Source organism: Callospermophilus lateralis, chromosome 15 (genome assembly GCF_048772815.1).
Source record: "Callospermophilus lateralis isolate mCalLat2 chromosome 15, mCalLat2.hap1, whole genome shotgun sequence".
In the NCBI taxonomy this organism is placed as follows: domain Eukaryota; kingdom Metazoa; phylum Chordata; class Mammalia; order Rodentia; family Sciuridae; genus Callospermophilus; species Callospermophilus lateralis.
The window spans coordinates 77,101,772-77,128,450 of record NC_135319.1 but is presented as its reverse complement, the minus strand read 5'-3'; the positions used below and the strand labels follow the sequence as shown (position 1 = coordinate 77,128,450).

At 36.8% G+C, this 26,679-nt stretch overlaps 1 protein-coding gene across 5 annotated transcripts in view; it reads left to right on the top strand.

The window, feature by feature from the left end:
- The window catches only part of Gpam (glycerol-3-phosphate acyltransferase, mitochondrial), a 56,511-nt gene that overhangs the window by 14,898 nt on the left and 14,934 nt on the right, over positions 1-26,679 (top strand). The window contains exons 1-13 of one of the 5 annotated variants that reach the window (XM_076835057.1): positions 833-1,096; positions 6,936-7,035; positions 8,012-8,142; positions 10,120-10,242; positions 12,669-12,742; positions 14,944-15,057; positions 17,556-17,702; positions 18,498-18,594; positions 19,209-19,345; positions 22,439-22,538; positions 22,847-23,059; positions 25,042-25,155; positions 26,253-26,338. In XM_076835057.1, coding sequence (XP_076691172.1) covers positions 8,041-8,142; positions 10,120-10,242; positions 12,669-12,742; positions 14,944-15,057; positions 17,556-17,702; positions 18,498-18,594; positions 19,209-19,345; positions 22,439-22,538; positions 22,847-23,059; positions 25,042-25,155; positions 26,253-26,338 — 1,307 coding nt within the window. In that variant the 5' untranslated portion in view covers positions 833-1,096; positions 6,936-7,035; positions 8,012-8,040. Of the gene's footprint in view, positions 1-832; positions 1,097-2,762; positions 3,981-4,010; positions 6,216-6,249; positions 6,517-6,935; positions 7,036-8,011; positions 8,143-10,119; positions 10,243-12,668; positions 12,743-14,943; positions 15,058-17,555; positions 17,703-18,497; positions 18,595-19,208; positions 19,346-22,438; positions 22,539-22,846; positions 23,060-25,041; positions 25,156-26,252; positions 26,339-26,679 lie in introns of those variants that run through there. The other 4 variants (XM_076835060.1, XM_076835061.1, XM_076835059.1 and 1 more) reach the window with 4 other exon arrangements.

The window sequence follows — 26,679 nt, the reverse complement described above, 5'->3', positions numbered from 1 at the left end:
TTGTTTGGGCTCATAGGTTGGGCACCCTCTTCATGGTGCAGGATTGTGAATGGTTCTGCTTTCTATAGTAGGCAGGATATTCATTATTTACTGTTCTGAACTATTCAAATTAGAATTAGAATTGTTCAAATTTGATTTATGATTATACACACACACACCCCAATACACATATTGGTATATATACTGATTGATGTGTGTATGTGTGTGTGTGTGTGTGTGTGTGTGTAAGTAATATGGGTTGTCCAATTTGCAGTCCAAGTATGGGTGCAGTTATAGACATTTTCACTCAGTACCACACCTAATATTCCAATCATTCTTTGATATCTCTATTTTAAAGCTTAATATACTAATAAATTTCCTGATGAAGCAGCTTTCAGTAAAAATGAAGCCTTTGTTCTGCCACAAACATGGTAAAAGAGAGCCAGAGAAGTTCCAATCCCTTCTGATCTAAGGTCCTTTCTAAAAGATAAGGTTTCTTTCCATTGCCATCTCTCAGCATGGCATTGGCAGGGACTATTTCTAAGCTTTCTCTTTATTTTTTTTATATTTTTGAGTCATTCCGGCAGTAAGATCTGTACTCAAAATTAAATATGATTTAGAAATGCTTTTGCATGAGAATCACAGAAGACCATATTCTAGTGGCTTAAATAGGTAGAGAGTGGATAAAATTCAGAGGTGCATGATCGATGATGTTGGTTATGGTCATTGTCACACGGCAAGAGGGGAAGAAAGTGAGAAAGCAGCAGTCAGTGACTGCCGTGTCTGTTCCCTGTTACTCGGAAAGAAAAGTTCTAGAAGTCTTCAAGTTGGCCTTTCTCTTTGCCCAGAACTGGGTCATATGACTGTTCTGGCTACAGAAACAGCTGCAATATTAGGGAAAAAGAGGATCACCATTGGTTTAGATATCGTCATGCATTCTTTCCTCAGAGCTAGATAGGAGATCACCCAGAACAAAATCAGAGACAAGGAATAGGTATGGGGCAGTAAATTCTCAGAGCCTGCTCCAAAATAACTAGTGGATTCTAGAATCCATAGACTGAAGAACTTGATGCTGGTTTTTGTACCTTTTTGGAAATAATTATGAAGCAGGAGTAAAGTAAGTATGCGAGACTGCAAAATCTGTGGAGGAAAACCAAGAGAGAGAAATGAATTACAGTAGATGGGGTAGAGAGAAGATGGGAGGGGAGGGGAGGGAAGGGGGGATAGTGGAGGATAGGAAAGGCAGCAGAATACAACAGACACTAGTATAGCAGTATGTAAAAACGTGGATGTGTAACTGATGTGATTCTGCAATCTGTATACGGGGTAAAAATGGGAGTTCCTAACCCACTTGAATCAAATGTATGAAATATGATATGTCAAGAGCTTTGTAATGTTTTACACAACTAATAAAAAAAAAGGATAACTGACAAAAAAATCTGTGGAGGAAGGGACTATGCTGTCTTGTTCAATTGTTCAATGTGGTATCTACAGAGTGATGGACATGAAGTAGCTGTTTCATTTTTATTGACTACATAAATAAAGCAGATTAGAGAAAAGATGATGATAAGAACATGGGTCCAAAAAGGATAAATCAATCAGACTATTGCCTTTAAAAGATTTTGATAGACTAATTGTTATATTTTACGTTAAGAACCATCATACTGACTTTACCATTTGGATTGTGACAAGTCAAATTAATTAACAAGATTATTACAGAGAAATGCTACTACACAAATGTGGATCTGTAGCAATTTGAACAGATTAAGTTTTGATCCCCCATGAGTCTGGATCATTCTAGAAGGAAATCTGTTGAAGACAGTGACAATTATTGGCAAGAATGAGTTGAATGGGAATAGTATGAGAACAGTGTAGCTCAAATCCCTTCTCTACTACTGTCTTTCTTAGTCTTTTTGCTATTGTCATATATTTTATTTCTAAAAAATGTTATAAAACCTCACAAGATATTGTTTTTAATTTTGTTGTACTTGTCTTTTATAAAATGTTTTAAAAATAAGAAAATTATTTATTTTCATATTTATCTTTTAAGATCTCAAATTCTTTGCATAGATTCAGATTTTCATATAATAACATTTTCTTTTTGCCTGAAGAACTTTAACATTTCTTTTAGGGGGAGACTTCCAGTGATGACTTATTTTAATGTTTGTGTGTCAAAACATGTCTTTGCCTTATTTTGAATTATATACATATATATCCATACATATATACGAATGTATGTGTGTGTGCCCGTGTGTGTGTCTGAATTTTATATTGATTTATTTTCATTCAGTATTATAAAAAACTGCTCCACTATTTTCTGGTTTGCCTATTTCTGATGAGAAGTCTGCTGTCACTCTTATCTGTTGTTCTTCTATACAACAATGGCTTTTTAAATCCATGACTGCTTTTTAAGGTTTTATTGCTGACTTCAGGTAATTTGATGGTGATATTCCTTAGCAGAATTTTTTCTTCATTTTTACTTACATTGTTGAGTTTCTTGCATTATGAATTTATAGTTTTCATCATATTTAGAAATTTTCCTCCATTAGACAATTATTTCTTTCTATTCTCCCCCATCTTTCTCACCTCATATTTTCCCTTTCATCCAGGGACACCAATTGCTTGTATACTGAGTTCACTGATACTTGGTTCAGTTTTATTTTTGCTCATTTTCTTCCCTCAGTGTTTCATTTCAGATAGTTTCTATCATAACATTTTTGAGTTCTTCACTCTCTCTTTTGGTAATTAAGTTTAATCTTCTACACAAATGTCATATGTGTGTGTTAAAAATATCAGATGCTAATTTCATCATCTCTAGATGTTTGGTTTGGATGTATTTAAATAAATATCTTCCTGTCTCTATGTACCATGCTCACTCAATGTCTTTCTTTTATTTCCTTGAACATATTGAATATAGTTATAATCATTTTCAAAATGCCCTTATCTACTTAATTCTATAATCTATGTCATTCCTGGGACTTTTCTAATTGACTGATTCTTTTCACCTCTCTTCACTAGGCTGGAGGCAGAAGCTTCTTTTCGCATGACTGGTCATTTCATTTTGATGCCACTGTAAATTTTACTTTGTTGAGTACTAGATATTTTTGATTTCCTATAAGTGTTCTTTATTCTGGATTTCTCTTTGAAATAGTTTGAACCTTTTGGGGGCTGACTGTTATGCTTTGTTAACTAGGATCAGAGTAGCACTTATTGCACGGTTAATTTTGTCCTGCTACTGAGGCAAGACCATTTGCATCATGAATTATGAGTTTTTTGTTTTTTTTTTTTCCCAGCCGAAATACCAGGTTGGGCACTATTCGTGGTCCTGTATGATCACTGAGCATCTTTATGCTCTGACTTGTGGAAACAGGAATAATTCCCTGCTTTGTGTAAGCTTTGGCAATTGGTTCTCTCTTCTCATTTATATGTTCTTCCCTGGCCTATATGCTAGTCAGCTAAAGGCTGGAGCAAAGTCTGCACATCTCCATGGTTCCTTCTCTCTTTTTCTTCTCTGATACTCTACTTCCAGCTTCAGCTGCTATAGCCTGCCTGGTCTCCCAGTTCCATCTCCTTAATTGAAGGAGGTTTTCCTGAATTCTGCTCTCTGCAGCCTGGAAACTGTCTAGGTGATAAACCAAGGCAATCATAGGATTCAGCTTACTTCGTTTCCCTTCCCTTAGGGACTGTTGTCTCAAACAGATCCATGATGCCTAATGTTTGAAAGCCATTGTTTTATATTTACCTGGTTTTTTTTGTTGTTGTTGTTTTTGTTTTAGGCAGGAAAATAAATTTAGTCCTGCTGCTTCATATTGGCTGGCTAGACTAGATTACAATAAAATTATTGTTCTGTTGATAAAATAGATTGCTGAGGGTGTCACCTGTTTCCAAAAACAATTCTCATTAAGTAACCTGCAATACCTAGCATGACAATCCACATTTACAAGTAGAGTCACCCTTGTGCAATGGTTGTTACAGAAGAGTGGCCTACAAAGGAATTTTAGGTAAGACAATCTTCCCTTCTGGCTTACATTTTGAAATTCCTCTGGTGCTTTCTTTACTTCATTTTGTGTTACTTTCTTTTTAGCAATAATTCAAACCCTAAGGCTTTTCTTTGTCCTCCCTGACTTTTTTTTTCTTTTTTCAGGGACCAATACTCGGCATATAAAATTCCATGAAATTATGGGATTAGAATTCATCTTATTCTAGTTAAAATATAGTATTTAGCCTTGAGCTTGTTGCTAAGGTACTATTGGGGTTGAATAAAAACAGAGTCTTTTACCTCAAGATTGAAATATTTTAAAAATATGAATACACATTCCTGCTGCTTTGGGTTGTTTCTTTAAAATTTTTTTTTTTTGTATTTATAGATGGACAACATGTCTTTATTTTATTTGTTTATTTTTATGTGGTGCAGAGGATCGAACCCAGTGCCCCACATGTGCAAGGCAAGTGCTCTACTGCTGAGCTACAACTCCAGCCTCAAGGGTTGTTTCAAAAGAGAATAATATTTGCATTTTCAGATAGATTTATAAATAGAAGCAGAGAATGCAAGAGGAGGAATTCTTGTTTTTCTTGTTGCTCAGTTTCAACAAGTGTTTACTGAGCACTTTATTATACTAAAGTATTATAATATTAACTAGGAGACTGAGGCAAATCATTGACATGACTAATTTGTAATCTTATGGAAATCTGACACAGATTGATAAAAACCCCAAGATATGCCAGAGTAAATTTGTGAGATTTGTTTCACAGGAATTGTAATCTTTGAAGGTTGGAGTGATAAGGGAAGGATTGGAGAATTAGTTCAGGAAAGAATTATAGAATTTGGGGTAGAATGGTGTGAGCAGAATGAGGAGCATCACTGCCCATGGCTTATTTAGGAAACATCAGAGAGGTAGGGGGGTCCTGATGGAGAGCAGTGGGAGAAGTAGAGGCCCCCTCTGGGCAGGCCATAATATGCCAGGTTCAGGCATTTGGACTCTAGGGAGCTGTGGATGTTTTTTGATTGGGGTTGATGTGCACAGAGATTTGAGTATTAGAGCTTGTGTGTGCAAGAGGGACAAGTGGCTTGAGGACAGAGACTATGTCTTAATCATCTTTGCACTTCCAGATTCTAGTTGTTTGTTGCTTGAGTGCAAGTAAAAGGTTATCTTTTTCTTTCTAAATTGCTATGCTCTTGATAACCATTGGCTTTACCAATGGCATGACAAATATTGTGAAAGAGCCTTTTCCTGTTCAGTGTTGTTTTGTTTAAACAGCTCAAGTAAGCCAAATTTTGCTTCAGATTTCTTTAAGCTGTCTTTTTAAAAAAATATTTTAATAGTAAATTGACGAATCATAGTTATATATATTTGAGGCACAAAGTGATGTTTTATGAATATAATGGGAAGTAATTAAATCAAGCTAATTAACATACTATTATCTCAAATACTTACCATCTGTGTGTGTGTGTGTGTGTGTGTGGCGAGAACATTTGAAACATACATTTGAAAATCCTATGGTGAACATAGCATAATACTATGTTCACCATTCTGTGCAATACATTTAAAAGGAAAAATGTATCCTTCTGCGGAATGGAGCCTTTGTATCTTTCAAGGTTTATTTTCTTTTTTTTCATTCTTCATTTTCCTTCTTAGAGGCTCAGCTATTCTCACAGAAATTATACAATGTAGCCTTTTGCAAATCCCTGCCTCTCCCAAATTAAATTCTGCATAGTCTTTCAGATTGCAAGAAAGGGCAGTTCACACACACACACACACACACACACACACATACATGAAACCATACAACCCACCTGCTTCCCAACAGCTGGGGAGTCCCCTGATTAGCTGCGTTCCCTGATTTGGATGAGCGCGCGTGCGTGCACGTGCACACTCACACAGACACTCACATTCTCACACACTTACAGCCCCGGTACCGTAACCATCTGTTTAGGCACGCTCCACTCTCGCGTGTCCAGCTCTCACTCTTGGAGCCACGCGTAGTCACAGCACGCGCGCGTAAGGCCCTCGGGCCAGCCCGCAGCGCTCAGGCCGGCCCCCTGGCGCTGGTCGCGGGCACCAACCACCATCACGTCACTGCTGCGCGCCGGGCGCGTCATCAGGGCGCGACGTTGCAGCAGGCTCTGGCCGAGACTTGAAGTGCAGGCAGCTGCAGCAGCTGGAGCCAAACTGCGGGGTGGAGCGGCTGGGGCGGGAGGGCTACGAGAGGCTGCTCGGCCGCCAGCCTCGGGACAGGTGCGTGGTCGCCCCTCTCCCCGGACCTAGCACAACGCCTGGCACTCTCCGGGAGGTCTGAGACCCCGTCCTCCTCCCAGCTCCTGCGTTCTCCCTGAGAAATGGGCCGGGCTCGTGCCGGGGAGGGGTCAGCACAGTTCTTCCTGGGAGACCAGGCTGCGGCACTGGGTCCCTGCGGGGGAGGAAGTCCTTATGCATTCAGTGCCCTAAGCACCTGCTGAAGAGTCCGGGGCCGCCCGCCATCGCGTCAAGTGCGGACGTTGAGGCAGCCGGGATGCTCAGAGAGCTGCTGGCACTGGAGGTAATCCGATAACAGCAGCCACCAGTGATTGAGTGGTCACTGTGTGTCGCACACCGTGCTGGACGCTTTGTGTGTGGGATTCAGTCCTTCTAGCAACCCAAATTAGATGGTATGGTATTATTCCCATTTTCCAGATGGAGAGACGAGGGCACAGAAGTTAACTAATGTGACCAAATCCACACATATGGTACGCAGTGGGGGATTTAAACATCAAAGCGGCCATCCTGCCCCTGTCCATTACAGATTCTCTGGTTGACTCGCCTCAGCCTAGCCGCCAGACGCCTTTAGGATCCTTTTTTTTTTTTTTAACTCCTTGACCTTGGGTAAACCCAGTGGGGAGGGAGGAGGAGCATAGCATGGACTTCATATTAGCACTAGTCTTTTTCCTCTCCTCATCTCCTGATCACTTCTTTTCTCAGGCAGCTGCTTGCTCTCCTGTTGTGTGGACATTCTGCAGAGGAAACTGATAGCTGAGTGCTGAATTTTTCTTTTGTATCACAGAAGAATTTTTCATCCCAGGTGCATTGCTTTACTATTCTCTCCCCTGGCTTGTTACCTTAGATAGTTCCATACATTATATTGTTAAGGGCATGTGTAGTTATTTTGAGGATAATACTAATTGTAGCAAATATATATGTGAGTTGTAAAGAAATCAGAATATGCCTTCTAAAGAATATTGTTATCTGGAGGTGATCTTTCAGGATTTTTGGGGAATCATCTAAGGCCAGATGAGAGTAGCTAAAAGCTAAAATAGGGAATAGATATTAAGTTATAAAAATTTTATATTTTACATTAATATTAGTGAATGTTTTCCCTTAGGATAGGAAAAGCCTTGTTGAAAAGGATGAAAACTTATAATTTGGATATTCCTAAATGGTGTCTTTCCTTTACAGTTTTGTAAATGTATTTAAAGTGGAAACATTTATTTTAAAGCATCATAAGAAATTAAGATGCTCACTTCTTAATTAAGAAGCTCACTTTAGTTTAAGTGGGAAACTTTAAAAGTGCTATAATTGCCTTTATCCATTTTACATTGCATGGTAGGTGTGAGTAAGAATTCCCAGCTTATAGTTTTAAAAAATCTTGTGTGCATACATGTAACATGTTTAATTAAAACTAACTCATGCCTTTGTTCTCCCAGGAATCATTCAATTATTAAATAAAATGAAATAATTATTTGTTGCATACTTGTAGTAAGTTCTTATTTACCCTCGCAATTAAGTGTTCATAACTGTTCTTTTCAGAAAGTCTGTGTATTCAGTATTCAGGAAGTCTTAGGATACAATTGTTGATCCGTGCCCCATCCTTCACCGCTGCAACAGTCAGGACAGCCTGAAAATATGAACACATCAAGGGCAATTTTTACCCTGACTCAGCAAAGAAGCCCACCAGTTCATTGGATACCCTTTTATGGAACAAAATAATGTAGAAGTCAGTTTTGAGTTCTTGTATTTATTTTCTAGATTCCTCTTTAAAAAGGTGTATATTTTTCTAGCACATGATTTGGGAGCTACACTTTATGACATGGATGAATCTGCATTGAGCCTTGGCACAATAGATGTTTCTTATCTGCCAAATTCATCAGAATACAGCCTTGGTCGATGCAAACACACAAGTGAGGAATTGGTAAGTTTAAGAAAAGAGATAAATGCATTCAACCTAAGAATTCTCATTTCAGTATTGTTTATGAATAAAGGAACATTGACAGCAACAAAATATAAAAATAGAGACTAATGACTACAGAAACTAATTATTAGAAGTTATGTTTATAAAGTGTAGTAATACTTAACATTTTTTATGGTATTATTAAAGAAAAAATTTAATAGTTGAAATACATTGATTATATTAAAAAGCAAAACATTTGCCTAGGGAAGATCCTAGTAGTTATTTTGGGTAGTGTAATTAAAAGGATTTTGTTTTCCTTCTCTTGGTATCTACTTTCCATAAGTTGTATGTAATAAGCACAAATATTATAACAGAAGTACATTTAAAAAATTAAAGATAGGAGATTGTATAAATCCAGTCTAAAAAGCCTACATATTCTTTTATTATTTTCTCTATTTTAACATAACATAGCATATTTTAAATATAATTTCAAACAGTATCTGCCTTATAAAAAGATGTTTTTCTATGAGTTATTTTTAAGAATGTTATACAGTGAAAATGTGCATGGTGGTGGATGCCTATAATCCCAGGTATTTGGGAGACTGGGGCAGGAGGATTCCAAGTTTGAGGTCTACCTCAGCTATTTATCGGGACACTGTCTCAAAATTAAAAAATGGGGGCTGGGGATGTAGGTTGGGTTCAATCACCAGTAGCAAAAAATAAAAATAAAAAATAAAAAAATTTATGCAGTGAGATTTGAGTAAATAATGAACTCAAAGAGAAAAAGTTTAATAGTAGAGTAGGGTTTGACCCTAATTGAGCAATGTAGCTATCATTTAAATTTCAGGCATTAAACTCTCTTGATAGATAATTAAGTGTTTTTAAGTTTTCCATTTAAAATGAAACATTCTAAACCATAAAACAACTTGTTTGCTATGTCAGGCCTGAGGTTTTATTGTGGGAGGAATGTGGATTGTCAGCATAGGGATCTAGGAGTCTGATTTGTTCATCCTGTTGTCAAAATCCACCCCCCCCCTTTTTTTTGTACTGGGGTTTGAACCCAGGGGTATTCTGCCATGGAGCTATATCCCCAGTCCTTTTTAGTTTTTGTTTTGGGATCTTGCAAAGTTGCCCCAGGCTGACCACAAACTTGCAATCCTGTACCTTAGCCTCATGAGATGTTGGGATTACACATGTCCGCTGCGAAGCCTGGCCAGAGTCCCTTTGACCTTCTACAACTTTGGTTTTTTTGATCTACATTATTTAAATTTTTTTATTAGTGATGTTAGTTATAATTTTTAATTTTTAAGTGACAGTAATTATGCATGTTCATGGGATGCAGTGTACTATTTCAACACACAGGTACCTATTAATCAGCTTTTCTTTACTGTCCCCTGCCCCAGCCTTTCCATCCTGGTAACCACTGTGTACTCTCTGCTTCTTTGAGATTAGCTCTTTTAGCTTGCATATATAAGTAAGAACATGCAATATTTGTCTTTTTATGCCTGGCTCATTTCACTTAACACAATGTCCTCTAGGCTTATCCAGGTTGCTGAAAGTGACAGAATTTCATTCTTTGTAATGGCTGCATAATATTCATTCATATATATATATATATATATATATATATATAGAGAGAGAGAGAGAGAGAGAGAGAGAGAGAGAGAGAGAATTTCATATTTCTTTATCAATTCATCCATTGATGGACCCCTATAGTTTTAAAGTTTTAGATGCTGCATTGAATATGCAATGATTGTTAGCAACTGTTACTGTTCTTAAGTAATCAACTTTTGTTTATGTGGCAAGCTTTCTTTCAAGCGTTAATCCTTAAAGGGAAAACCATAAATGAAAATCACTACATAAGACACATAATTATACTACCAAGAGAGAATATGTCATAAGTTTCTATTCTCATGGAAATATCTTTGTTTTAGAGATCAAGTAGACAAGTATAGTTCTCTTGCCATTTAGACTCTATTTTTCCTTAATATTTATTAGGGTGAGTGTGGCTTTAGACCTACCGTCTTCAGATCCGCAACCTTAAAATGGAAAGAAAGCTTAATGAGCCGGAAAAGACCCTTTGTTGGAAGATGTTGTTATTCTTGCACGCCTCAGAGCTGGGTAAGTACATTCCTGCTTGTTGGTCTTTAATAAATAGAGTGAAATTTGTGACAGATGTTCAACTTTGTGTGAATTTTTATTGTTTGGTTTTAATGGGCTTAACTCATTTTGAGAATTGAGATCCATGTTTATTAACAAAATATTATATCTAAAGAAGTTGACTTAATTTTTCTTTCACTATTTAATAAATATTGGTCCTATAGTTAATCTAGTCACTATTCTTGTTCTTTTTATGTTTTAATATAATTTTAGGAGGAAATCTAGATCTTACTTGGACTCTTCCAGGTTGTTGGTAGGAGCATTGATATACTACCTTCCAGTTATTGAACTTTATGACAGCATTAAAATTCTAGCAAGATGGAAGTGACATAATGGGACAGAATCAGAAGTTGAAGCTGTGGCTTTGCTCCTGGCCTTGGCTAAATTTCTGTTTCTGAGATCTGTATGTTGGATTTATGATACATGCAGTCACTAAAATGTTAGGATGAAGATTCAAGAAAGAGTGTGCTTGGCTTTGTTTTTTTGTATTTTAGTGGGAAAAAAAATGTAAGCCAGGCAATACCTTTCACGTTCTAGTATAGTATTTTAGAAGTGGGGACTGGGTGAAAGGTAGAAGGGTGAGCTAGCCTGGGAATGTAGGTCTCATGTTACTGTGCACTAAGACAGTAGAGTCACCTTTTAGAAGGTGTATCTGGATGGTAAGCTCTCCCTCCCACTTAAGTGCCTGCCATTTATAGAGGTTGCTTATAACCTGTGTGAATAGCTAACTGTGCTGTGTGAATTTTCTTCTCAGGGTTGGCTTGGCACAAATTAGAATCCTGAGTCTGGTATAAAGGGATTTACTAACATTGGAGTGATTTGTGTGGGTTCAAGCAGTTCACATTAAATGTTCAGGTCTGCTCAAGAATATCTCCTTATAAATATTGCTGCTTCTCAACCAAGTGCCTTATTGTAAGAATTTGGTAGAATTAAAGGCTCATGGAAATTTCCAGTCTAGAAGACAGACCAGTTCAGATTCATAGGATAGTAGAAATAAAGATTTAAAGAGAAGGTCATGTGTATTTTCTTTTGAGAGCTGGAATTTCATCTAAATCTAATTTTGAATGCTTATTCAAAATAATACCTTAACTATAATATTGGACCAAAACAATACCTTAACTACAATTTGCAGTGTGTTCTTAAGTCAGAGATGTGCATTTTCTCATAAGTGACTGTCATTTTAGGGGACCGTATTTTTCAGAACAAGATCTAAGATGAAATCCTAACCTCCCACCAGTCTTAATTTTCTACTACTTGGTGGTTAATGATGGTGTAGAGTGGGTAGATGGAAAGAATGTATAGGTAATCAATTTTTGCTGAACTGGTGAAGCTGAACTTGATCTTGGATTCATTACCATGTTTATTTAAAATAAAAATTTGTTTGAAAACTTTTATATTCTAGTTTATATTTTTATTAACTTTTAAATATTTGCTATAAAAGGAAATTCTGTTTTTCTTTTTCTTTTTTTTTTTTTTTTTTTGTGGTCCTGGGGATTGAACTCAGGGGCACTTGATCACTGAGCCACATCCCCATCCCTATTTTGTATTTTATTTAGAGACAGGGTCTCACTGAGTTGCTTAGTGTCTTGCTGTTGCTGAAGCTGGCTTTGAACTAGTGATCCTTCTGTCTCAGCCTCCTGAGCCACTGGGATTGCAAGTGTGCATCACCTCACCGGGCCCTTGTTTTCCTTTTCTTTAAAGAGGTTTCACTTAAACATTTTTTTACATATTTGGTTGAGTGTATGCCATGTTATTTTAGCATTTATTTGTGGCATATTTACCTTTTTGCTCACATTGGTAAAGATACAGACTTTATCTTTTCAACAGCGCTGTCTTTGGATTATTTTCAGGAGCACCTGTACAGAGGGTGACCTGTAGATGTGCATTTTCTCATAAGTGACTGTCATTTTAGGGGACCGTATTTTTCAGAACAAGATCTAAGATGAAATCCTAACCTCCCACCAGTCTTAATTTTCTAACTTATAGAAGGGGGGTAATAATTGTTATGTTTTGGGAGATTTAGTAATCTAACGATTCCTGCTTGGTACTTAGCATGGTTCTTTTGTATCTTGGGAACAGTGAAATCCCTGACTTCCCTATGAGTGACTTACATTATCTCTAACTAGCTCTTTTTTTTTGGATGGAGGTAAGGAATGGTATAAGTAGGAAAGAGGCACTATTTCCTTTGGTTTAAATATTTATTTAAAAATATTTAACTTGACTTTCTTTGAAGGCTTGACTTTCTTTTCAATAAAGCACATTTTCTCCTTTGAAGCAGTACCTAATTTTATGCTTGAATTTTAAAGTTCATTAAGAACTGGTACTGTGAGCTTTTCACTGTCAATACAGTTGTGTATTTATGACCACATTTATTTTGTTTTATACAGGAAAAATTTTTCAATCCCAGTATTCCATCTTTGGGTTTACGGAATGTTATTTATATCAATGAAACTCACACAAGGTAAAAATAATTCTCTTATACTGCTAATGAATCTCAAAAGAAAAACTCCATAATATACATTAACATACTTTTAGGTGAATTTATATTTTCAAGAGTGAATTGAACATGAGATTTTTTTTTGTTATTGTTTATTTTTGTTTGTTTATTTGTTTGTTTTTTGGTACTGGAAATTGAACTCATTTGTGCTCCACCATGGAGATTTATCTCCAGCCCTTTTTATTTTGAGGCAGGGTCTCATTAAGTTGCAGAAGGTCTTGCTAAATTGCTGAGGCTGGATTTGAACTTGGGATCCTCCTTCCTCAGCTTCCTGAGTTGATGGGTGTGTGGTTATCTCTTCTAGTGTTCTTTAACTTATTAGTATACTAATTTTTGCATATGAAGTGTGCCAAAATGTGAGAAATATTTGGGAAGAGGTATAGGTTGACTGTCTTAGCTATTGTCACCATGTAATACTTCAAAAAAGTATAAATTATTAAAATATGTCAATCTGTAGAGTATTAGAAGATACTTTTCTCTATTGAGTAAATCTTCTTTGATTTATTTACCTAGGACATTTCTGAGAATTCGTACTTTCAAATTCTAGGTACATGAGCACAGGCTACTAAGTGCCAGAGAGAGAGAAAAAGATACTTGTTTTCTATGAATCCAGGTTATAGGATAAGGAAGGAGAGTTGGAAGGTTAGTAAATGTCTATAAGGCAAGAGATGGAATAGCCAAACAAAACTAGCGCTCCTTGCAATTCTAAGAGTAGCCACTGAAGTAGATAAGTAGACTCAGCTGATGAAAAATGTTGAAATTCTATAAAAAATTAATGCAAGAAGTCAAATATTTACTTTTGAAGCCTTTCTGATATTACTATTCATAATTAGATGATAAGTTCATACATGAGAATGGTAATACCTGCATATATATTAAAGCTTTGTTTTTTTTAAATAGAACTAAAGTCATAGTTCACACATGTATTTTTCCCATTCAGAGCTACTGTTTTCTCTGTTTAATTTATATTTATAGGAAAGAGGGTGGACTCTGGACCATCGAAGCATTTTTTTTCTGGGTTAAGATCCTGAGATAAGGAGCATATTATTTTCTTCTTGATGTAAATAGACTTTGTACATATAAATTCAAAAGGTTTGTTTATTGCCCTCAGTTGGAAGCAAGTTAGGAAAATAGTATTGGCTATATTGATTTGGTAATACGAAACTATTCAGTGTAATAAGCTGCCTATATAGATTTTTAGTTAGTGTTATATGAAGCAAAATGTAACTGTCTTTACACATACATATGCATTTATGCACACCTACATATATGTACTTGCTTACACACATATAGTATTTCTAGTCAGTTGAAAAGGAAATTCATTGAGACTCTATATTCTAGTAATAATTCTGAAAATGCTTACTGAAAGAAGACTTCAGAATGAACACTAAAAGTACTGGGCTACATTTTCACAAGATTGAGAAAAAGTTAAAAAAAAAAAAAGAAAAAGAGGCATGAAGTCCTCAAGTGAGGGCTTTGGGTTCTTTATAGTGTAATGGATTCTTATTTGAATTCTTTTGTATATATCACTATGGAGGAAATGATAATGCAGCATTGTATCATCAGAAAAAAAATGGTTTCAAATCGTTACATGGTGAAGACATGCAGCATGCTTATTCTGAAAATCGTGTCCCCATCCCCTCATCTCTATTCACCTCATCTAAATACCTCGTAGTTTCTGTCACTGACCAACATGGGCCTGTTTCTTGGGCATGTAGAATATGAGTACAAATATTAATGTCTATGTTAGTTATGCTTGACGTCTCTCATCCTATCAGCTTTGTTAATTCAGTTTGAGAGTCAGTGATTTTCTTAGAAGAAGTATTATAATAATTAAAAAGAAAAAACTTCCAAATTTTTCTTTTCATAGCCAATAGATAAAACTGTAAGCTATGTAGATTACCTGCTTAATAGCTTACATATATTACATTCAATGTATTTGCCATTTATTGGTATTAATAAAGTCAAATTTTCTTTTGTTTTAATATTAGGATTATCTTTAGCAAAGTAAGACTATTCAAGCATTAACGCTAAGGAAAATTTGTTACAGGAGAACCCTAACTCTCTGGAATAGGGAACATTAGGCTTTGTTTTTAATGGGAGAAAAAACTTAATAGTTTTGGTATTCTGGAGTACTTTTCTTCTAAATGGTTTTTGCATTGCAGGCACCGAGGATGGCTTGCCAGACGTCTTTCTTACGTCCTTTTTGTTCAAGAACGGGATGTCCATAAGGGCATGTTTGCCACCAATGTGGCTGAAAATGTACTGAATAGCAGCAGGTGAGGGTGGGGACACTGTTGTCAAGGTGGGGAGAGGCAGGGGTGTTTGTTGGAATGAGAGTGGGGAGGTAGATCCCTTCAGTAATCCTTGATTTCTCTGGGACTTTGTCTTGAGAAGTGTTTGTGTTTTCAATCTTTAAATGTTAAGGAAACTGAGGACAGATGGGAGAATGGAAGGCTTCAGTGAACGGTGCCATGGAGGAAGAGCAGTCCAGTTTTAGGGATTAATACTTAATGAGCTTCTATTACATGCAAGACAGGTCATGAGTCACTGATGTGGTTGACTTATGGGGTTCAGAGGTGCCAATGTTTCCAGGACTCATTTTCTGTAATATGAATGCCAGGGACCTTGTTTTATAGTCCAAAGAGAAGTGAGTTTGATATTTTTGTCAGTTATTGAGTACATAGGTGTGAATTATTGAAATGGAAAATCATTGTCAGGAATCTTAAGAAAGGGGCTGGAGCTGGAGCTCAGTGGTAGAGTGCTTTGCCTAGCACATGTGAGGAAAGGGGTTTGATTCTCAGCACCACATGTAAATAACCAACTAAATTAAATAAAGATCCATCAACAACTAAAAAACAAAACAAAACAAAACAAAAAACCAAAAAAAACTTAAGAGGAGTTTTTGCTCTCAGAGGAGCTTGTAAATAGGGGAGGCTGCCTTAGACCCAGAGTGAATGGGGAGGAGGGGCAGGGCAGATTTTCCCTCTATTCCAAAGGCTTCCTGGAATAGACTGACAATAGATTAACAGGAGAAAAAGGCATGTGGGTTTATTAATGTATATTGGGCATCACAGGAGGGTAATTACCCAATGACCCAGCGAGAATTGAGATCTTCATGGGGAGAGAAAGGGGGATGTGGCAATTTTGAGTATAGTAAATGACATTTAGGGGATTGTTAGTAAGTCTAGAGAATAGTCAGTAGCTTGGGACAAACTGCCTCTGGTCTCTGGGAAGTTAGGTGCAGGGCAGAACTTCACTGGAAACAGAGTGTCTTCTGCATATAGCAAGACACACAGATAACCTGTGGGAGCTACCATCAGAATGGATCAAAAGTCTGTCTGGACATGGTGAGGACTCCCAGTCTCCTCTGGTGGCTTATCTTCCCTGATTATTCAGTGAGATTGTTGGGGAGGTTTAAAGACCATTGCATTTCTTTTGGAAAAAAATTTCTTAGCGCTTCTTGGCCTTTTAGCTAAGATCAAATCTAGAAGTTTCTTCAGTCAAATAAGGGAATTCTAGAGAACCCCTCCCTATAATTGGATCAAGAAAGAAACAAAAATTAGGAAGTACTTGGTCCGAAAGCATCTTTCAGGGGCTTCTGATTGATTTTAATTGCTCAGCATACCAAAACCATACTTCGGCGTATGATTTTCTGAGCCCCATCAGGGGAAGAGATCCAGTTGGATCTGGGAAGCAGGAAATGGGGTGGGTTGAAAGGCTGCTTAGAATTCCCAAGGGCCATTCATGGGCCCTGTGGTGTGGTTATTAAAACCTCAGCCGTGTTGGCATGTAGTAAGTACTCAAGAAATATTTATTGGTTGTATGAGCAAGTGGTTGATAACAGTGATATAATAAACACATTAAATACTTGTGAAGACGTTCCTGGCCAGATGTAAAAGATGCTATTTAAGGAATAGACTGGATGTGTTGGGTCCTTAGAATCTTTTCATATTAATAAACTATGAGACCATTTGGAATTTTTCCATACTCCATTAGTCTTAACTCAATAGCAACGGTAAGAGAAAACACAAGTATTTGAATCTTTGTTGGATTATTGTATATTTTCTAGTTAAAAACTTCAAGTTTATTTCATTCCATTTGTTTTAATTAGTAACTGGGATATTAGAAATGGTTTAAGGAGGGTTAACCTCATGTTTCTTTCCTAATCATGTGAAGGATTTATAAAACTGGATTAAACTTTTTCTTTTTACCTCATTTTTTTATTGCTCAGTGCTATGTTGATCTTGACCTACTCCTTTTAAAAATTATCAGATTGATTTGAAAAAAAATTATAAATATTTGTCTTTTTCTTTGTACTTCCTAGAGAGTTTTGCATATGGTTCTATTAATGGGGTACTAATATAAGTCAATAGTAAATTAGGATTTTTGAAAGAAAAATTACACATTACTTTGGCAATTTGTGTGTGTGTGTGTGTGTGTGTGTGTGTATGTCTGAATTATATACCTACAAGGAAAATATTCCTTATTCTCTCTCTCTCTTTTTTTTTTTTTTTTTGCTAGAGTATAACTTTTGTCCCTCATACCAAAACTGGAACATGAAAATGTACAGTTGTTACCCAGTGAATTCTTAAGTCTCATTGATTTAGGAATATAATATCCTTTATTTTTAACTTGAGCATATTCTAACTTGAGCTTATTCTTTCTTGTTACCTTGGATTTTGTGATTCATTGCTGTAGTTTAGGCAATATGGAATATGCAGTGAAATGTAATATGATACCAGTTATATTGTCTGTCTTTCCATTTTCAAATCAGAGTACAAGAGGCCATTGCTGAAGTGGCTGCTGAATTAAACCCTGATGGTTCTGCTCAGCAACAGACCAAAGCCATCCATAAAGTGAAAAAGAAAGCCAAGAAGATCCTTCAAGAAATGGTTGCCACTGTCTCACCTGGGATGATCAGGTATTAACAGTGGAGGCACAAACTTTTACCCGGAGCCAGCCTGTTTGAGCTAATAGAACTGAACTATTGGATTCTCCTATCCTAGTATAGTGCTGATTGAGCACAAGATATTTTAATATATTTTTTAATATTTATTTTTTAGTTGTAGTTGGACACAATACCTTTATTTTATTTATTTATTTTTATGTGGTGCCGAGGATCAAACCCAGGGCCTCACATGTGCTAGGCAAGTGCTCTACCGCTAAGCCACAACCCCAGCATGAGAAGATATTTTAATGTTAAGTCCAATTCTTTTTTATATTCTTATTTAGCTTCTGTGGGAAGCAGCACTATGGTAGGCTCCAGGGTGCCTTAAACTCTGCTAATTGAGAGCAGCCATTGCAGTACTCCTGACACCTGTTGTCCTCGACTGGTTATGAGTCAAGTCTCACATGCATGTCTCAAGGGAGTGGTTTGTGTGTGTTAGAGGGACCATTCTGCTCACTATATATTAGCTTGTTTATTTACCTTTAAAGTATACAGTGTTATTAGAGTGAAATATGATTTTTAGTTCATAATAAATAAATTACTTCTTTCAGTAATATGTATTTAAAGTTAGCTCACTAGTTCTGCAATTCAAATACATAGGTGTGCACATGTGCCCACAAAGCCATTTACAAGTACTCATATAAAAGGTTGTAGTTCAGAAACCAAAGTTGAAAAATATCACCTATAATTATAGCTGACATATAAATCATATTTATATGTATAGGTAAATGTATGCCTATAGATTTACTTTTTTGTTCTTTCTTTCAGACTTACTGGGTGGGTGCTGCTAAAGCTGTTCAATAGCTTCTTTTGGAACATTCAAATTCACAAGGGTCAACTTGAGATGGTTAAAGCTGCAGCTGAGGCAAGAATTTCTGTGAATCTGTTATTCTATTTTCTTCTTGTTTATAGGTTGTGATTTTAGAGTTCTTTGAGAAATACTCTCTAGTATAGTATCATGCAATTTAACCCAGTTGGAAGGTTTCCCTTTTGTGATAACTGCAGTGGCTGTGTATCTTGGTGGATGTGGGGTAAAGGAAGACCTACCAGCATACGTAGGTTTCCTTTTGTAAATTACCTTGTAAAACCTAAGAGTCTAGTGGAACAATCCCTATTTTATAATAAGGAAATAGAGGCATAGAAAGAAATTACAGATAGTAAGGGATTTAGTTTAGGATTTCAAACCAAGCCTAACTCCAAAAACTCATGTTCTTTTTACATGCTTAGGCCTGCCTCTCAGAGGTTCGACTTGAATTCTTGATTATGCCTCTCCTTCCCCTAGCTCATTCTGTTGTTATAGTTGTTCTTCTATTTAGTATGTCAGTATTAATTTGAAAGAAGTTCACGTTCTTGGAAAATATTTTTAAAGAATGAGTCATTGATTAGCAAGTGTTTGAGTGCCTCTAACCAAATATGCAGCTGCAAATTGTAATTGAATTTACATTTCAATTTTAAATTTGACATTTTTTTTTCTATTAGACGAATTTGCCGCTTATATTTCTACCAGTCCATAGATCCCATATTGACTATCTGCTGCTCACTTTCATTCTCTTCTGCCATAACATCAAAGCGCCATACATTGCTTCAGGCAATAATCTTAACATCCCAATCTTCAGGTAAGTTCAGCTTAATTTGAAATTTAAGTTATTCAAATATTGTGTTTTGAATTTTTTTTTTTTTTTTTTAGTGTGTGTGTGTGTATGTGTATACCTTTTGATGCCTCTTAAGATGATATTATCCTTTTTCCTTTTATTATTATAAAAAGTAGTACTTGCTTATTGTGTAGAATTTGGGTAGTGCAAAAAAGCATTATGACCATCACCATTGTTTATGTATTTTTTATGGATGAACTGTGAATACTTCAATTTGACAGGCAATATTTATCACATAAATAAAAGGCAGTTAGAAAGGTAAGATAGTAGACAACGATCCCAGGCTTGGCAGTAGGGAGGTGAAGTGGTGGTATAAAGGTAAATGAGAATAATCATACCTGAGACTTTGACTTCACAGAGCAAAAAACATGTAGAAGGAACAATACAACATGAAAGGTGTTTTTTAGAGGTTTTCAGGAAAATGAAGTGTATCCATTCAGAGGAAACTGCTGTGCAAAGACAGAGAGAGTCAAGAGCCTGGTGTGGTGGAGAGGTCATGGACCATTAGGGGAGGTGTGAATATAGGATGCCTGTGGAAGGGTCAGGCTGGAGCTTGTAGCTGCATAGGCAGAGAGAGCTAGATCCACATGAGTTCCAAGGCAAGAGTCAAGAGTCCACTATGAGCCTTGGAAATGACATGTTCAGATTTCATTTTGAAAGATCATTCTGAAGCAGAAGAAGTTAGATCAATTCTGATTCTGTTATAACAATTTGGGCAAAATGTAATGAGGGCTTGAAAATGTAACAGTGCTCTTGAAATGGAGGGCATAGATTTACAGAGTACTTAGTAACTTGAATTTACAAGACTCAATGAGGGTTCAGATTTGGGGCTCAGTAGAGGGGAAGAAGCTGGTAGGGGAGATTTCTGGGTGTTTTCCACCTAGGAAACTGGAAAGATAGTGGGTCTGAACACCCATGAGGAATTGGTGAGGAGTAGGTTGAGCTAGTTTGAGAAACTGAACTTTTAAACTTTAAACAAAGTAAGGTCACCTCTGTGAGAAGAGGGTGGGTAAAAGGAGTATAAATTTATAGAGAGACTGGATGAGAAGTTGGCTGGCAGGTTTTGCAGGTAGAGCCTCCTGGGTGGCATTCATTACCTTTGTGTGCTGTGAATTCTGGACCTCAGCCCCATGTCAAGGAGCTCCTTTCTAATCCCATGGCTCAGTGTTCTATAGTTTTGAGTTCTGTAACTTGTCAGTTTCCATTGATGTGACGAAATATCTGAGATACTTGGCTCCATTGTGTCTGGGCTTGTGGTGAAGGAGTACCGCAGGGTATGAAGGTATGATGGAGGAGAGCTGCTTACCTCATGGCAGCCAGAAAGCAAGAGAGAGGGAGGAAGAATCTGGAGACATAATAAAGCCTTTGAGGGCATAGTCCCAAGGACTTGCTTTCTACAACCAAACCCCATATCCCTAGAGTGCTGTCACATGGGGAGTGAGGCTTTAACTTGAGCATTTGGGGGAATTTAATATCTAAGTCATGGCAGTGGCTATGTGATCAGCAGAAGAGGAACCATTCACTAACGGTATTTTTCCAGCTGTACTTTGGGCAAAAAGTGAGTAAGTCACACATCATTACCATGCAATAGGATGGTAATATTATAATAGCTGGCTAATGTATAATAGCTAGCTATAATACAGTGGGAGAGGACCCTAAAGGGCAGATGTGGTTTCTAAGGATTAGAATACCTGTGTTGACTCTCCAGAGCACTTGAGTCCCAGTATCAGAGACCCTGGGAAGGGGACTTAGAAAGTCATCAGAGGTACCAGAAGGCAGTTTCAGAGTAAAGAGGATTATTCCCCTGGGCCTCTAGAGAAGCCTTGCCTCTTGTAATCAGAATAGCTCACATGCTGATTCCCGTTGTGTCTGGTTCTCAACTAGGATCTTGGAAAGTGCTTAATAAATACTTATAATTTCTCATAAATGAACCTTCCTGTTCACAAATTTGATGCCAGTCATTGCCTTGCCCACGCTTCCTTCACACATAGCCCAGTCTGTTTATGTGCAGCTTGCTTTTGTTGCATTCTTGTCTACACTTCTCAGGGTGCAGTATTTTTGTGACTGGCTCATCTCATTCATTTTGAATTTATTTTGCAAAGTTTTAATTTCAACAAGTGATACTAGGGCTGGAGTTACAGCTCAGGGGTAGAGTGTTTACCTAGCATGTGTGAGGCACTGAGTTCTATCCTTGGCATATAAATAAATAAAAATAAAGGCCATCAACAACTAAAAAAATGTTTAAAAAAATAAAAAAAGAGTGATACTAAGCTTTGGCAACATCTTACCTTGACCTTCTCATACTAACTGTGGAGGATAACACAAATACAAATAGCACTTAATATAGTGTCACTCTGTTTAGATTAACATAGACATTAATGGTTCTTTTATAGTAGCATTGTAGTATTTGAAAAGAATAGAAAGAGGCTTTGAGTTCGGGAAAGATGACTTAGAAAATTTCAACTTCATGTCAAAATTCATCTATTTGTAGAAAGAGACATGGGGCTGTGAACAGAATTGTTTTAATCCTGTGTATGTGTAAATAAAGTCAATTTTTGTTTCATGTTTTATAAAGGTGATTATACTCAGTTCAGTTTAATAAAATTATCCTTGTATCAAGGGAAACTGTTTAAGCAATAATTACTTGAGAACATTTTCCCTGAGGGACTATGTTCATTTTGTGAATTTTTATAAATTTGCCATGGACAAATTTCCGTATGTCTTGAGACCCTGGACAGAGTTTTAAAATTTAGAAGTATCCTATAATCCTTTTATAATCTGTGCCATCACCTTTGCAAAGCAGTATATCATGAAGTTCCTTTTGGTTTGTAACCAATGTAATAGACCTTCATCACATGCAGCGGTTGTCTGCAGGCTGGGGAATCTTGTGAATGATGAAGTGTGTCAGTGATGTGGAAGGTGAAAGACTGCCTTTATCTGCCTGGTCACCGCATATGTGGCTTACATCAGATTGCAAATGTTTTGAAGAAACTTGGAATTGGAGTATTCTTTTTATAGTTTTCCTTATAAATAATTCATGCACTCTTGAATTTATAGTACCTTGATCCACAAACTTGGGGGCTTTTTCATACGACGGAGGCTGGATGAAACACCAGATGGACGGAAAGATATTCTCTACAGAGCTTTGTTGCATGGGGTGAGTATGATCTGTAATTATCCTTAAGTCATGCCTGCTTTCACAGTGAAAGGGAGAAGAGATTGATGGAGCTGAGATTTTAAAAAACTGTTCTCTGAATAATTTGATTATTACCTAGGTATGAGTCTGATGAGTCTAATCATCAAAATACAGTGTTGGCAATGGTGCTTTGCTATTCTTGGTGTGGGTAAAATATTTTGTTGGTAGTGAAAAGATAGTTTTTTCTATGTTCTTAAGGTTAGTTTTTCTTATCTGAGTCTCAGTTGAGTGGTTTTGAACTCATGCTTTGCTTTCTCTTTATATTTCAGCACATAGTGGAACTACTTCGGCAGCAGCAGTTCTTGGAGATTTTCTTAGAGGGCACACGCTCAAGGAGTGGAAAGACCTCCTGTGCTCGGGCAGGACTTTTGTCAGTGGTGGTTGATACCCTGTCTACCAATACCATCCCGGATATCTTGATCATACCTGTGGGAATCTCCTATGATCGGATCATTGAAGGTCACTACAATGGCGAACAGCTGGTAAGGGGTCTGCCTACACAAAAGTTACCATCACTTTTCAAGGCTTGCTTTTAGATTTAAACATCAGCATTTAGATTTGCTGTTAGGTATTCCCTGACTTTAGAACACAGTGAAACATGGTTGGAGGCATGCTGAGTAGCCCTCATCCACTGTGTCACTGTGGGGCAGTGCTCACATGGTGTCATTCTGCACTTGGGAGGAAATGGCATGACCAGGGTGTTTTGTTTTGTTTTTTAATTTTTTATTTATTAGTTATAGTTGGACATGATACCTTTATTTTATTTATTTTTATGTGGTGCTGAGGATGGAACCCAGGGCCTCGGACTTGCTAGGCAAGTGCTCTACCACTGAGCCACAACCCCAGCCCAATGACCAGGTTTTCAGTGCTGACTTTGGTCATGGGGCTGGAAAATAGAAGAGCACTTGCCACTGGGTTGTCCTCTCAATTGGTGGCTTATCTGTGGTTTTCTCTCCCCAAGGGCCTGCTGTTTATTTGCAGATTTTAGTTATGCCTGAAGAATTGGTGGGATCATATTGGCAAAACAACTACAAGTTAATTTGTGAAATAGCAGCAGGCTTTTTCTGTAAACTTTTTATTGAAGTATAGTAGTTACCAAAGAGTGCACAAAACATAACCATGTATATTGAATTATCACAAAGTGAAAACAACTAGTAACAGCACGCAGATGAAGGAATAACATTATCGGGACCCCAGAAGTCACCCTGTGCCTTTCTTATCATTAGCCCCTCAAGAATAGCTACTTGGGCTGGGGATGTGGCTCAAGCGGTAGCGCGCTCGCCTGGCATGTGTGCGGCCCGAGTTCGATTCTCAGCACCACATACAAACAAAGATGTTGTGCCCGCTGATAACTAAAAAATAAATATTAAAAAATTCTCTCTCTCTCTCTCTCTCTCTCTCTCTTTAAAAAAAAAAAAGAATAGCTACTTACCTGATTTCTTACAGAATAGATAGTTTTTTTCCATTAATGAGTTTTGTATAAATGGGATAATACAGTATGTGTTCTTTTTACACCTGGTTTCCTTACTCAAGTGATTCATCCAAGTTGCTGCACATAGTTGATTTGTTCTCATAGCTCTAGCTCTGTAGTATCCCAGTGTATGAATAAACCATAATTTATCTATTCATGCCATCATTCTTACACAATTCTCTTGGCAACCGTAGGTATTTTTTTTTGTGTAGTATATGTTAGTGGTGGAACTGGTAGGCTATAAAGTACGTGTGTGTTCACTTTTAGTAAATGCTGCCAAACAGTTTGCCTTGATGGTTTTACCAACATACCCTCCTGTTGGCAGTGAGAGAGAATAGTCTTGGTCTTATTTAGTGTGGAAGCCTTGGGTAAAATACTTACTGCATTCACTTCTTCAAATATGTCACGAGTTTAAGGACACTTGATAGTTGCAGACTTTAAAAATTAAGCAATAGACCTGGATTGTTATCTGACAGCTTTCTTTTTATGCTGTCAGTCTCACTCTTGCCTGATGTCAAATAAACGCTCGGGAGGTACTGTCTAGGCAAATAATCAGCTCAAAGGCCACTGTGAGGCTGACTGGCACTTAGTTACCTAAAGTTAGGTATTCAGACTCTGGGATTTGGTAGACTACTCTTAAGTGGCCTCTTTGACCTCTTATCTTTACCTGTGAACTTGAGTAGTTTTCAGGGTATTATATAATTTTATCCTTCACCAATTTGTAGCTGTATTTTTTGTGAAGGATATGAACGTTATATTAAATGAACTAGTATTAAATTTTTTCCTCTCCCAGCGATGCACCTACTTCTCTTGGTATCTTTGAATACTAAACACTTTCTGACAAGTCTCAGTTAATAACTTATTTTTCTTTATTATTGTTTTCTCTTTCAAGATGAATCTCTAGTATCTATACAGAATTATTCTTTGGAAAACAATATTTGTGTTTGTTAGCTTTACTTCTCACCATGTTATCTTTTCACCACTGGAATTTAGGGCAAACCTAAGAAAAACGAGAGCCTTTGGAGCGTAGCAAGAGGTGTTATTAGAATGTTACGAAAAAACTACGGATATGTGAGAGTGGACTTTGCACAACCATTTTCCTTAAAGGTGAGAGTCTGTGGAGTGTGAAAACATTGGCCCGGAGGTAGATAGTCTGGGCTCTCATCTGGCATTAATACCACCTCTGTGTGCTCACGGCCTCTGATTCCTCTCCTGCAGGAAGGATATGACAAAAGTAGCGTTTCCTAAATTTTCCCACCAAAATGTGCCTATTGACACAGGAGAATGTCTGTCTTTGGGAGGTAACAGGTTCAGTGTTGCTATTTTGAAAAAAATAAATTCATGAGAATCCTATATATGTCAGTATTCTGTAGTTTAAAATTGCATTTAGGGAAAATTTTTCCAAAAAAAACAAGAAAACTTTCCCAGTGGGTAAAATTGACAGTCTGTATGCTGCTGAGTGGAATTCAGTACCTTGCTATCTCAAGGGGACTGTTGTCTTCATTAACAGTCTGGGACTGCCAGTTCCCTGAGGTCTTGCTGTTTAAAATTCCTTAGATTTTCAGATTGGTATAGAGGAAGAAAGAGATGGGGGAGGAATCCGAGGACAAGGAGCAGGGGTGTTATATATCTCCTTCTGTTGTACTACTTTGGCTCAACTTTAGAAGATTCTAAATGCTGTGCCACATACTTTCTGGTCTTAAGTGCTTTCAGCTCAGAGGGGCCTTGTCATTTCTTGCCACTTTATTTTTTATATTTTTAAATGATAGCACAGCTTGTTCTTACGATTTTTTTTTTTGGTTGAGGTTCTTTTGTATTTTATGTGACCTTCAGGTTGCCAGATTTCCTTCAAATAGTATGGTAGTCTATTATTACTATTTCTCATTGGAAATGTTGAATGATTTCCATGAAGATCTGAAAAAAGTTAACATTTTCCCTTTAGTTCTTAAGTGATTTTATTTAAGCATCATTCTGTCCTTTGTATTTTTAGTTCTTAGATTATTTGTTTAATAACTTTATGAATCATTTTGGACTTCCGAAGACAGTTTCAGTACAGGAAGTATTCCCATGCTCTGTAGTATGGCACATTTTTTTACCTTTGAGGATCAAAATGTTTTATATGTTGATAAAAAAGTGAGACATTGAAAGTTTTGATGATAGGTTTCTTTTCTTTCTTTCTTTCTTTCTTTTTTTTTTTTTTTAAGGAATATTTAGAAAGCCAAAGTCAGAAGCCTGTATCTGCTCCACTTTCTTTGGAGCAAGCCTTGTTACCAGCTATACTTCCTTCACGGTAAGATTTGTGGAAATGTTTTTATATTAACTACCAAATAACTATTATTTTTAACATTACATAGAAAAATGTTAACTTTATTAAGAACATACTGATGCTTCTTTACTTGATTATTGTAACTTTTCTCATGATCTGATATTGAATTGTGTTTTCACATTAGTTTGGAGGCTTTTATTTGCATGTGAAATATTTTTGATTTTGTGAATCATGTACAAGTTCTTATTTGATTTATGCTTTTGAATATTTGAACTGAATTCTTCTTGGTAGTAGTTTAGGTTGTGCATATTGTACATAAATAAACCATGTGAAAGAGTTTTGTTATTTGAGTTTTACAGAATTCA